This window comes from Stegodyphus dumicola, chromosome 10 (assembly GCF_044657685.1).
Source record: "Stegodyphus dumicola isolate Sdum_Otavi_A_Nest chromosome 10, ASM4465768v1".
Classification (NCBI taxonomy): domain Eukaryota; kingdom Metazoa; phylum Arthropoda; class Arachnida; order Araneae; family Eresidae; genus Stegodyphus; species Stegodyphus dumicola.
The window spans coordinates 62,684,029-62,697,509 of NC_140777.1; the positions used below are offsets into that span (position 1 = coordinate 62,684,029).

At 33.8% G+C, this 13,481-nt stretch overlaps 1 protein-coding gene across 1 annotated transcript in view; it reads left to right on the forward strand.

Moving 5' to 3' along the window:
* LOC118184511 (uncharacterized) overlaps positions 1-10,654 on the forward strand; it is a 76,935-nt gene extending 66,281 nt beyond the window's left edge. The window contains exon 7 of the mRNA XM_035354194.2: positions 10,097-10,654. Within this exon, the coding sequence (XP_035210085.1) occupies positions 10,097-10,374 (278 nt within the window). The 3' untranslated portion in view covers positions 10,375-10,654. The remainder of the gene's footprint in view (positions 1-10,096) is intronic.
* Positions 10,655-13,481: the final 2,827 nt, after the last annotated feature.

Here is a 13,481-nt window from a genome sequence, read left to right on the forward strand (position 1 = left end):
TCACAGGCACAATGATCAGTACATCAGTACTGGTAGATCAGTGTTTATAGCAAAATGTAACGAAGGGCCTGTGTCCTGTTATGTATCTTGATAACTGTGAAGAAGTACCTGCGCATCGGTGGTTTTGAGATTCAGTGGTAATCCAAGTTTGTAGAAAGTGTGGTGGTTCAGCAAAACATCTCATATCAATAAATCAAATTCAATAATCACCAATCAATAAAATATAAATTGATTTAATTAAATATAATAACATTGCAATCTCAGAAATCGCACATCATCCATTGAGCAACTTCCATCGAGTCTCAGCACACACTCAATGGCGCTCTCAGCGCCCTCTAGCGTTAGGCGGGTCTTACCATTTTCCCCGCTTAAACTCCCATGGAGTTTACATTTCAATTTCCAGATATTCAAATAAATTTACACTAAAATTGCACTAAACTAAATATTAAATTGGTAAACTATTAAATATAAAATAAAAGTTTTTTAAGTTTATTCAGTCTTTAACTTTCTGAAGACGGCTGGTACAGCAGTTGTACCAGGAGAATGACTTTCTCAGACGCCGGCACTGGTACAACTGTCGTACCATCTATGCCCTCCCCATTTTAGAGAATCGCCTATCTGTAGACCTCTGGGTGATCCATTGTCACTGCTCAGAGTAGCCGCTGGCTACGCATTATTTCCCTCTTCTTATCAGTTTGGCTACATTTTGGCAAAAACCGCAGGTTTCTTCTCGCGCCAATATACTTGAAAATCAAATAGAGGCCATCTTTTTCTCAATCTGTCTCATAATTTTAATGCTAATTTTTTTAGTACTGACTTTTGCTATGATTAAAACGTCAGCGATTTTGCACGCTCTTTAAGCTTACCATATTTAATGTTTTTTAATCATAACAAATAAGAATAGATTACTATTTTAGATTTAATGCCTTCTAGAAAATAGGATAACCGCTTTTATCGTTTACTTCCTTTTCATACTTATGAATAAAAAGATTTTATTTTGACATTTTTTTGTGGAGTGCATAAAACCCTTAAGAACTGTTAACTCTTTCAAAGTGCTTCTATTATGTAGGCAATTTTGTCTGATTTATCAGGAGATAAATAAGAGACAATTGTATGCATAATAGTTTTTGTGATTTTCATTCATTCACTGATTGCTTTCAATGATTTTCATTTATTGTAAATTAAATAAAATCAATTTATCTTTAGACCCTCTTTTAGGATGAGATCTGCCAAAAAGTATTTAAATATCAGTAAAGCTCACGTTACTTCTAAATTGAATCAAAACATCAGTTACATTGTATAAAATTTTGGCCAGTTTTATTTGCTTATACTCCTCAAGAGATAAAGGGAATTCAGATAAGTTAATAAAAAAATATCTTAAAAAGATTGTTATTTTGTCTGTAATAAGGTGTATGTCAACTTACTATTAAATGTATGAAAATTAGGATTGGCTTACGGAAAAGCACGCGAACGCTATCTGCTTAAGGGGATGGATGCTTTCGTGTAAACCTTTTTTAAGGGAAAACTGCTCGCATTTACGCTCCTGGTGGAAAACTCCACATGTAATCAACCCGTTCTTCGGGTTTGATTGGATTAATTTTGTTCGCTTACTGAATTACATCAAAACACACAACAGTTACCTGTATAAGGGGAGTTATGCCTTCGCGGAGGACTTTCTAAGAGAAGCTGGCTTGCATTTACGTTACACAAAAACCGTGAATCCAACTATTTAGCCGGGATTCAAACCCAAGCGAGCTACAGGTGTTCAGCCACCTTTACCGCTCTACTGAAGAGCCCGTAAAAATATTGATTTATTGATTTATTAATTGATTTATTAAGTATTGAAATAACCGGTTTAATTTACTAACCTATATTTCTCAATCGACAGTACATAAATTACGCATATGAGGCGGATTATTTGTGAATAAATAAACTGTATTGCACTTTTCTCCACTATTTCATATTATGATGGAATTATTGCATTTCAAAGTTATTTCTCATGAATTAATTTTGCTCCGTTCATGATTTTTGATATTTTCAAAGAGAAAATTCCGCACTTTAAATAAAAAAATACACGAGAAGATACTTTATGCAAAATTTGGCGTAAACGGTTTTCTTAATTTTGCTTTGAAAATATTCCAGGGTAATCGTCTTCATTACTGGAAGAAATATGAAAAACAGATTTACTACATTGTGTCAACACCTAGTATGTCCTTATTCTTTTGAAAACGTGAAAGATTACTCTTTCTAAAATAAATTAGAAAATATATTATGTGCAAATAGAATATTCGTTGAAAATGAAATAGACTTCAACCTTTGGATATAACGATGGTTTTAGACGAAATGTCTACCTATGAAAAGAAATTGACGTATAATTAATTCTTCATGAACATTTAAAACTGTTCTGAAAAATACTTTGGATGATTGCATGTATAAGTCACAGATTTTTTTTCTCTGCTAACATAAACAAAAGCCAATTTTACAAAGAAAAATTCTCGTTAAAGATATACCTTCTTTGCCTGATAGTCCAATGTAATATTTGTTAAAGTCAAATGATTAAACGCAACCAATGTATCTCGGACTTTGATTTTTATATTATAATAACAAAATTATCGAAAAAAGCAGATTTAAATCTCTGTTATTGTTATGTAAAGCTTTATTATTGCTGTAAGTTCATCTCAAAATCTAATTGTATTGAATCTCATTTTAATCATCTAATGGTAATAAATATTATTATTATTATTTCATTAAATTAGTCATTACCATTATTTTATTAATGAAAATATGTTATTAAAAATCGCATTCCAGCCTGAAAACTTACAAATCTAGTCCGTATTTACTATATTTTGTTAAATTTGTTCTCGCTTTCTAATTTCTAATACGAAAATACGCGAATATAAATGAAGAGTGAAAACAAAGTTAAAAAATTCACAAATTATTTACGAGATTGATTAGAAATAGTGAGTGAAATATAAACTTTGCATACATTTTGTTCTAAATAAATTGTGCACTGGATATGCATCCAGTACTGCATATTTATTTATGCACTATTTATTTAGAACTTCATTTAAATGAAAGCAAAATAATCATCGAAAAAATTGCAAATCTAGCAACTCCTCTACTATGGGACGTAAGCGTCCGGCAAACATGTAAATTTTACTTCATCCATGGAGGGGGACTAACGACTTTTCTCATTAGGAAAATGTCAAAGAGGGGGCAAAACTGTTTCGGATCGCCCCGGTCTGAAAGCTATATTATGAGAATTTCGGCCCGGTTTTAGAAGGTTAAATGGTAGGGGAATAATTTTGTTGATGGCTCGCCGAAGAACACCTGTAGAGGTTTTAACTTCAACTACTCTGACCAGACCACCAGGATACACTTGTAGGATGCGACCCAATGGCCAATGCAAAGGATTGGGGTTGGAGTCCTTCAGCAGTACTAGTTGACCAATCTACATGTTTGGCTGCGAACTGCTCCATTTGGCACGATTCTGTAGTTGATTCTGTAGTCTCTGAACTAGTTCCCACCTGGAATGAAAAGAAAGAAAATCCGAAGCAGTATGTGGTTCAGGATATGACAACATAGCATTTCCTGTTAAAAAAATGTCCCGTAGTTAAAGGCTGCAAGTCATTCGGATCGGAAGAAAGGGGTGATAATGGACGGAATTCAGAACTGCTTCTATCTGAGTAACTAAAGTAGTTAACTCTTCAAAATTCATGATAGCTGATTTTGCTACCCTTAACAAAATCCGTTTCACTGATTTTATGTTTGCTTCCCACAGTCCGCCAAAGTGAGGAGAAGCTGGTGGGATAAATTTCCATTGGATGCCTTCTTCTGCACTAAATCCTTGAATTGGGTTAGATTTGCAAATATCATTATATGCGTTAAGAATATTTCTCGCACCTTTGAAATTCGTGGCGTTATCGCTCCAGATAACGGCTGGTTTGGATCTTCTGGCAATAAATCGTCGTAAACAGGCTAGAAAAGCTTCTGTTGTTAATTCAGAAACGACTTCTAAATGCACTGCTTTAGTGCAAAAACAGATAAATAATGCAATATAAGACTTTGACCTTTTCAAATTAGGTCAAATTAAGTCACCTTTGACCTTTTCAAATTAGGTTTCGTGATTATAGGTCCTGCGAAATCTAATCCGACCTTCTTGAAAGGTCTAGAAGGCACGACTCTGTCCCTAGGTAGATTACCCATCATCTGGCTTACCGTTTGATTTTTCGTTCTAAAGCAAGTCATGCACTTATTTATTACTCTTCTAACTCGATCTTGACCAGACGGTATCCAATATGACTGTCTTATTAAAGATAATGTAGTCTGTAAGCCAGAATGTAAGGATTTCCTATGATAATATTCAATAACTAAATTAATGAAATGATGAGCCTTTGGCAAGAGTATCTGATGTTTCTGAAATTCAGAAAACTCAGAATACTCCAGTCTTCCTCCTACTCTCAGTACCTCATTTTTGTCAAGAAATGCGTTCAGAGATGATATTTTACTATTTTTTGGAATAGATTGTCCGTTTTTCAAGCACTTTATTTCCTTTTGAAATTCAGTTGACTGTACGAGTTTTACTAAAACTTCAGTAGCATGTCTTAACTCAGAAGCACATATGAAGTCTGTTCTCAACTCTGGGTTTGCTTTACAGTTATTTATAAATCTCAAACATAAAGCAGTTATCCTAATTAATTTACTGAATGAGGAGTATCTTGTGATTAAATCGTTTTCATTTTGGCTATTTTCAACAGTTGCATTTACAACAACTGACTTCTTAAACTCAAACTTATCGACATCTACTTCGCTTTCTTCCATTGATTCTAAGGAGGATGGATGGCCATGCTGTATTATTCATTATCAACCAACAGGGTCCATGCGACCAGAGCTGATTATTCTTGAGCTCGCTTAAGGATAAACCCCTAGAAATCAAATCCGCGGAATTATTCTTTCCTATACAATGATTCCATTCTTTTTGGATTGCTGTATTTTTGTATTTCTTTTATTCTATTCTTCACGAACACCTTATGTCTATTCGGATCACCTTTGATCCATGTAAGGATATTAATAAGCTATTGAGGAATCCGTCCAAAAATATCGAGTAACTGGAAAACTTAGTGCAGTTACAACTTTATTGCTCAATCTTGAAGACAAAAGTGCACCCATGAGTTCCAATCTAGGAATCGAAAGGGTTTTTAACGGAGCTACCGTGCTCTTTGATGCTACAAACCTAGAAATGATATTTCCACTCTTTAATTCTATGCGTAAGTACGCAACAGTACCATAAGCTTTCTTAGATGCATCTGAAAAACAGTTTAACTGAATAGTGATTGCATGACTGGGCAAAGAATTTTGAAAATAATATCGGGAATAATTATTTCCTTTACATCTTGGATCTCATCGCACCATTTATTCCAAGCAATTTCTAACTTTTTGGGCAATTTTTCATCCCAGTCTAATCCTAAACACCAAATTTCTTGTATCAAGTACTTAACTCTAATAGTATACGGTTCTATAAAACCTACTGGATCGAAAAGTCGACCTAATGCTTGAAGTAAGTGTCTTTTTGTGTTAGTTCGTTTTAAAAGAAATGTTTCCAGATTTCTGGTATCGAAATAAAACGTGTCAGTTTGTTCATCCCAACCAATTCCCAATACTTTTTAAGCTATCAAATTTGTATCTAAAGACTCTTCACCCTGATCTACATTGAAGTTTAATTTCTTTAATTCTTTACTTAGCTCAGAAGAATTGGTTTTCCACTTTCGAAGGTCCATGCTTGCCTCTTTTAGAATGTCTACACTCTCTTTACAAGTCTTTAGAGCCTGTAGAACAGTGATTTGCCCTCAAATAAAATCGTCGACGTACAATGATCTAAGCATCATTAAGATGCTTAGAAGTCAGAGGAAATATATCTACGTACCCTTTCAAGTGATGTTTGATTGTGGCTGCAAGGAGGAACGGTCTAGATCTCACCTCAAATAACACCCTTGTCATCCGAAAAATTTCCAATTTCTTATTTTCATCATCAGCTCCTGGATCTTCTTCCGAGAAGAATCTGGTGTAGTTTCGTTCACTTTCATCTATTCCAATCTGGAGAAAAGCCATCTTAATATCTGCAACAATTTGCTATCGGATTCGTTCTAAATCTGATCAAAAGAAGAAATAGGTTAAGCATAAAATTAAGTCCCATGTATAAGCAATCGTTCAAAGATAATTGATCTTTTGCATGCGCCGAAGCATCAAACACACTTCGTAATTTGCCTGTAGTCTTATCCGTACGTATTACAGCTCGATGAGGTAGATAAAATGTATTTTGGCGTAAATTTACTTCATCAATTGGGACAGGTTCAATAATATTCTCCTAAAGCTAATTCTTTAGAACAGTGTTATATTCACAAAATAAGGACGAGTCATTTTTAAAAGATGATTTCAATCTCAAAAATCTTTTCATTGCTATCTGCTCATTATTTTCTAATAATGTCTTCATATTTGGTTTCCAGGGCAATTTCACTTTGTATCGCTTATTTTGATATGTAATTCCGGATTCAAATTCACTCATTACTTCTTTCTCAGTGGGTTCTATTTCAGCTACTTCTGCCTCGATACCCAAATTCTCTAAATCCCAAAATTCCTTGAGTTGATCGGAAATATTGGATTCGTTTACCATAACACTCATTGCAAACGTTTCATTTAAGTTCGTGTTTCGGCCTTGCAAACACCACCCAAATATTGTTTCAACTGCAACGAGGGTTTTGCTTAAGGGTGTAATTCGACCAGTGACAATATAATAATAGTAATCTGCACCTATTAGTATTGATATTTCTTTATTGTTTAAATTCATAACAGTCCACTAGTTGTACATTTTTTAAACGTCTAAATTGTTTCTCTATATTTTTATCCGGAGTCGGTAAATGCGTACCCGAAACATGTTCTGTCTCTAGTACTTCAATTTCTATGCATAAATTTGGATCATCTCTATTCTTTAATTTAAGTTTAACTACATTAAATGATTTTGTTTCCGTTTCCTTAATACCAAATGTGCAAATTGAAAGGCTTTCCTTTCTAACAACTGGAAAGTTAAATCTTTTGGAAATAGCTGCTAAAATAAAGGAGCTGTGTGAACCATTGTCCAGGAAAATTCTAATAATTTCCTGCTCTTTTCCATTATCAATTAAGGTTGAACATGTTTGTAACATAGTATTCCTTTTTGCGGATACGACATTCGCCGATACGACATTATCGGTTTCTACCTTTGGAGAAATAATGTGTGGATTATTTTGGTTTCGAAAACAAATTGAAACATAGTGAGGTTTGCTGCAGATGGGACACAAATCCTTTTTCAAGCATTCTTTCACTCGATGGTTTGGGGTCAAACAACGAAAACATTGACCTCGTTGCTTGCATTAAATCTCTCCGTTCGTTTGCATTAAATGTAGAGCATGATTCTGATTTATGATCTTTGCTACAAAATAAACACATTACATTTTCGACTGACGCCAGGAATTCATGCGTGTGTGGGGAGGGGAAAGAATTCTCTCTCTTATGCGGAGGTCTTGAAGAGTTATGTCTAACGGAAGTAGGATTTTTATTTTTTATTTTCTCTTGCGAGGAACATAAGTGCACTCGTTGATTCGATGATTTATAATTATTTATTGGAAAGGATCTCTCGCGGCTTCGAATTTCTTTATTAATGAATTGCAAAAGAGTTTTTAAGTCAAATTCTTTGTCGCCTTCAATGCGATTAAATTCTAAAACGAATTCTGAAGAAATTAATTTCATTAAAATTGTTGTCAATAGATTTGCATATGATTCACCTGTAATTCCTAAAGAATCTAAGCTTCTGATCTGCGTTTCCGCATTATCATATAAATTTCGTAAACTTATAACATCGTTAGGAATTTTAACGGGAGTTAAATTCAGCAAAACACTCAAATGAGTATTAATCAAAACGTTTTTATTTCCGAACCTTTCTTTCAATAAATCAAGTGCTATATCATAATTTTCATCACTTAAAGCAAATCCACAAATACATGCTGCCGCGGTACCACCGAGATAGGATTTCAAATAATTAAATTTATCAACTTTGCTTAATTTAGGATTATTATGAACAGAGCTTTCAAATAAATTGTAAAAATCTAACCAACCAGAATAATTACCATAATATTTACTAATATGTAATTTAGGCAATTTTATATTTATATTTTCAGTTTCAGTATTAATCAACTGAATGTTTCGTGAAACTGTATCAACTTGGATAGAATCAGAATTCAATTTCTTTATTTTAGAATGAAATTTCGATTTCCAATAAATTATTTTTTCTTTTATTTCTTCTGAAGCTTCTATATCTTCAGATAGTGTTTCGACGCTCAAAAGATTTTCAATTTCATCATTTAAAGAATTTAAATCAGTTTCTTTTCCGATTAATTGTTCCAAAAATGCTTCCAACTGATTAACTGTTTCGTTTTCGTTGTTGATAGCAACTTCTATTTTGTTAATTAATTTCGTCAACATCGAACGCACGGAACTGCGTTTCTTCTTCAACTTTGGCAGATTTACAGCCATATTTAATTTCTATCCAGGTATAATTCAGTTTCAATAATTCAATAAAGATTCTCCTACCTGGTTCTTGGCGTAGATGCACCAAATGCGCATCGGTGGTTTTAAGGTTCTGTGGTAATCCAAGTCTGTAGAAAGTGTGGTGGTTTAGCAAAACATCTCATATCAATAAATCAAATTCAATAATCACCAATCAATAAAATATGAATTGATTTAATTAAATATAATAATATCTCAATCTCAGAAATCGCCATCAAGCATTCCACATCAATCCAAATCAATTCCAAATCATCCATCAAGCAACTTCCATCGAGTCTCAGCATACACTCAATGGCGCTCTGAGCGCCCTCTAGCGTTAGGCGGGTCTTACCAGTACCATTTCTTTAGTAAATTTTGAAAAATAGAATAAAATTGGGATTTTTAGTAAAATTGCGGGATGTATGAGGCACGGCAATAAAAAGATTTGGTCCTCTATGGAAATGGGAGGTATTATTATTCTATATAATTGGATAATTAATAAAGTTTGAAAGTTTACATATGGTAGTGTATATGAGGGAAAATGAATCTGCATGAATCAAATTACTCATCCTGTCTCTAGATTTCGAAATACAGAGGCGTAGTTAGAAGTGGGTAGGAGGGGCCGTATGCCACGGGCGGCATTTTTTGCGTTATAAAGTGTTTCTACCGCCTTCTTAACGTGCCTTTATTAGTGTAATGGTAAGCACGCTGGGCGCGTATTTCAGATGTCCATGGTTCAATTCCCGGCGAGGACGTTGCACATTTTTCATGACTCCTGCATCCAAAAATAAACCTAATGACTCTACACCGTGAAATATTATTTTACAGGGCTCAGTTTAGCAGATCATCAAAAGTTGGTGAAGAATTAGGCTTTTAATTTGCCATATGGAATTAAATTGAGAAAAATAGTTTTTCACTAAATAAAGTATTCAAAGAAATTACTATGTGATTTCAAGAGGTACTTATTTTCGCTATACTTTTTTTTATTATTATTTCGTTGAAACTTTTGAATGCAGATTACCAATATCAACTAAATTATGAGCAGGGTGACATTCATAAGGAAGAATTCCTAGTTAAAAAAGAAACATTTCAGACTTTTATTTCCGTTACTGCCAGGAAAATCAAAAGAATAATGTGGAAGGGCATTGCTCTGAAGCATTTTCTAAATTAAAATAATTTAAGAAGCATTTAGAAACTACAAATGTATATTTTGCATTTAATATTTCTGTACTGTGTACATAACAGCAATAACAATCAAATAGACCTACGTCTACATTGTCACTGATGGTTTTGCGAACAAAATCAGTTAAAATAATATAATTTTAGAATATCGTAATTAAAAATTTTACTTCAAAAATAAACGAAGAATTTTAATTTATTTACTTGTCTTTCTTATTAACATTTTTTGCAGTTATTTGTTTGTATATCAAAAGAGGCGACAAAAGTTCTAACTAGGCATCTCAGAAAATCTTCAAACATTTCCATTCTTCTATAAAAAGAATTTTTTGTTGCATTTCAGCTTTTCGTCTACATGACATTCAGATCCGTGTGGGCCATGTCAAACTGGGGAAAAAATGGGACAATGAGATTTTTGAAGAAAATTCACTCTGTGGAGAACACGTCGGTGGTGGAATCGGTGATGCAGTCGTAAGAAAATTCATATGCCTTCCCTGTCCTCTTCATGGCCGTTATATCAGCGTGCAGATTATTAAGTTTTGCGATGACTGTCCTGAAAATGATGCTAATGTTCTTCAACTCGCCGAAGTAGATGTATACGGTTTCAAACATGTGGCATAGCTTGAAAATGTACTTCATTTCTAATTATTTATGTATATATGCTTATTTTTCTGTGTTTTCAAAATGATTTTAGTTTGTTTTATCTAAGTAGAACATTTCTCCGATTTTAAATGAAAATATTTATTTACATAAACCTTTGATTTATTTTATTTTATTTATATGACCTTTATTTGCGTAAACTATATTTATTTGTAACAATCAAACTGTATTTATGTTGAAATCTGCACTGTCTGTATAGAAGTGTTAAAATTGTGAAACCATAATAAAAAGTTTCTCACCATCTTGTAATGTTACCATTAAACAATGTCATATGTGCGTACTTTTTTTCGGGGGGAGTGGACTAAGCAACTTCATGAAGTATTAAAATGGAATCTTTACTTTAGGTTTAAAATATGCATTTTTTACTTTAATTTTGTAAGATACAATGCGAAGATTAACCGAATTTTCTGCTTTTAATCCATCTGCCTTTGAACCTCCACCTCCGCAAAGGCAGTTATTTTAATAAAGAAACATTACACATCAAAGATTCTCAAATAACGTTTTTGTTTACAGGGTATACTCTTCAGGCAAGTCGAGATAATCAGTTAATCTTCCATAATCGGCGTGAGCGCCAAACTTGGCGAGAGTTTTTAATTTGACGCGATTTTGATTTGGTTGTGGTTTCTGGCTGTATGTTTTCCTGTGGCAAACCTAGAGCTTTATTTCGGTGCTTGTAATGAGTGCGAGTTTACTATAGCCAGCAAATACTTCTTTTTAATTTAATCATGAAATACTGTGTTTGTTTTTAAAGGTTTTACTGTTTTAATATTTTCAGGAGGTTAGGCTGTTGTTGGTGGGAGAATGTTGGATTTTAGATGACGTGAAGTTTATAACTTATGAATGTTTTCATTTAATTTTATTTAGTTAATGTTTTCAGGGTCAGTTCATTATTATTATTATTATTATTATTATTATTTAAGTTTTGTTTCTTGCATGTGGCAATCGAAAGATGTGGAATGCTTAAAGTTTTGAAGGAAAGTTGATTTAGTGTGAATTCCACGACCATAGTAACTTGTATATTTTAGTGAGTTTATGATGCACCTTTTGTTAATGAAATTGACAATTACTTGGTTGACCAGTTTAGAGTTCGAGGAAAGTGTAATACAATTTATTATTTTATTATTCATTATACTATTTTATCGTGAATTACATAGATAGGACTATGTTTTTACTTGCAAGGCTGATGGACTTTGTCTTACTCATCTAGTATTTTATCATCCCATTTTACTATTCTTTTTACATAAAATAACGGTATTTCAATACTGCAAAACTTAAAAGTTACTATTCTGTTCACGTTTAAAAATCATATCTTAGTGTTCTCATTGCCGCCAAAAATAGTTTGGCGCCAACTGACCCCGGTTACCGGAAGGTTAGCCAGATAATCCACCACTCTACTACATAAATTTAAAGAATATTCTTTTTTAGAGGATAACTCATGTGAAAAATTTTACAGTTTTCTATTCATTTAATGATTATATCGCAAGTTTAGAAGATTTTCAAGTGTTTCAAAAGACATAGGACTCTTAAATTCACAGATAGATGTTGCTTTTACTATGTTCGAACTTTATTTATTTCCAAAAACTACAAAAAACTTCATTTTTCGAACTCTGACTCCTCGACCAATCTAAATGCCGGACGCTGATCAAGTGTTTCTGCTCTTCTAGACTCACCCAGAAGCTTAGACTTTCATTTCGCCTCTCGCCGCCATTTATATAATCACCCATGCTATGCCATGATATGCAATTTAGCAAAACTTATTTGATGAGTTCTCTCATTTATTGATCTCGACTTCGGGCGCGGTGTATTTTTAAATACACCTCTTAAATTTTTAACCTTATGGCATATGGTATAATGATAATATACTGGTAAGAGCTCCTAGTAGCTAAAGCCAGCAGTAAAGATATGATCCAAGATCCATGTGGAAAAACTTCAATCCTTTCAGAGTAAAACGCTACGTATGGCCCTGAACACAGCCTGGTACGTCCGTACAGATGTGATTCATTCGGACTTAAACATTAAACCTGTGGATTATGTTATTCAAAAACTTGGTCAAAATTTTTTCATCAAAATTGAACAGACTGAAGATTGAACCGAGCATTGCAACAACTACCAGAGTACGATCCAGCCATTCGCAACTCACGAAAGAGACCAAGAGCCATCATTGGTCGGGACTATGGCATCTACCCACCACCTAAAAGGCGTAGACACGCCCCTCTAATACCCGAAGGTACCCCCAGATAGACCTAATTCGAGTAGCCCGATGGATATTTCGATACGACCGAGTTACTAATCAACCGAAAAATGAACAAACGAGAACGGGAATTTATTTTTAACTTAGCAGTTGAAGCCTATCGTAATGAATATGGACGTAATAAATCAGTAAATCCAGATGACCCAATCTTTCAGCAATTTCTTGCTGCGGAAACGGAAGAATATATTGAAGATAGACACAAAAGAAAACTGCGCAAATTAAAGGAAGCTGCTGAGGATAAAGAGAAAATCAACATAAGGAAAAACTGAAGAAATTTTTCCCGAACTTGGTGAAAGGAATAGCTGAAACAAGTAAACGTGCAGAGTCTACAGGTGGTAGCTCAGAATGGACACTCCTCCGCAAAACGGATAAAATTAATGATAACGATTCCGTAAGCTCGGAAATCCCGCAGCAAAATAGATTCAATAAACTACCCATAGAAATTTCAGTTGATAACCGCACCGATAATACTCCCAGTAATGAAGGAAGTAGAATACCACCAATAGTCATCACGAAGGAGAAACTAAATTGATTAGAGCTTGACGGCTTCCTAAAGAATATCTCTATTGCAGAATACAAATCTCAGCTCAGAATGAAGTCCATCTTCATTTATCCGAAAAACACTGAAGACCATAGGAATATCACGTTAACGCTCGATCAGCTCAAAAGAAGTTATCATACCTATCTTTTCGATAATGAAAGAACCATAAAAGCCGTTATTAAGAATATCCCTGAAATCATCCCCGAAGAGGAACTCTTTCAAAATCTAACCGATATAAAATTTCCAGTAAAGAAAATCAAGCAGTTCACAAGGAAA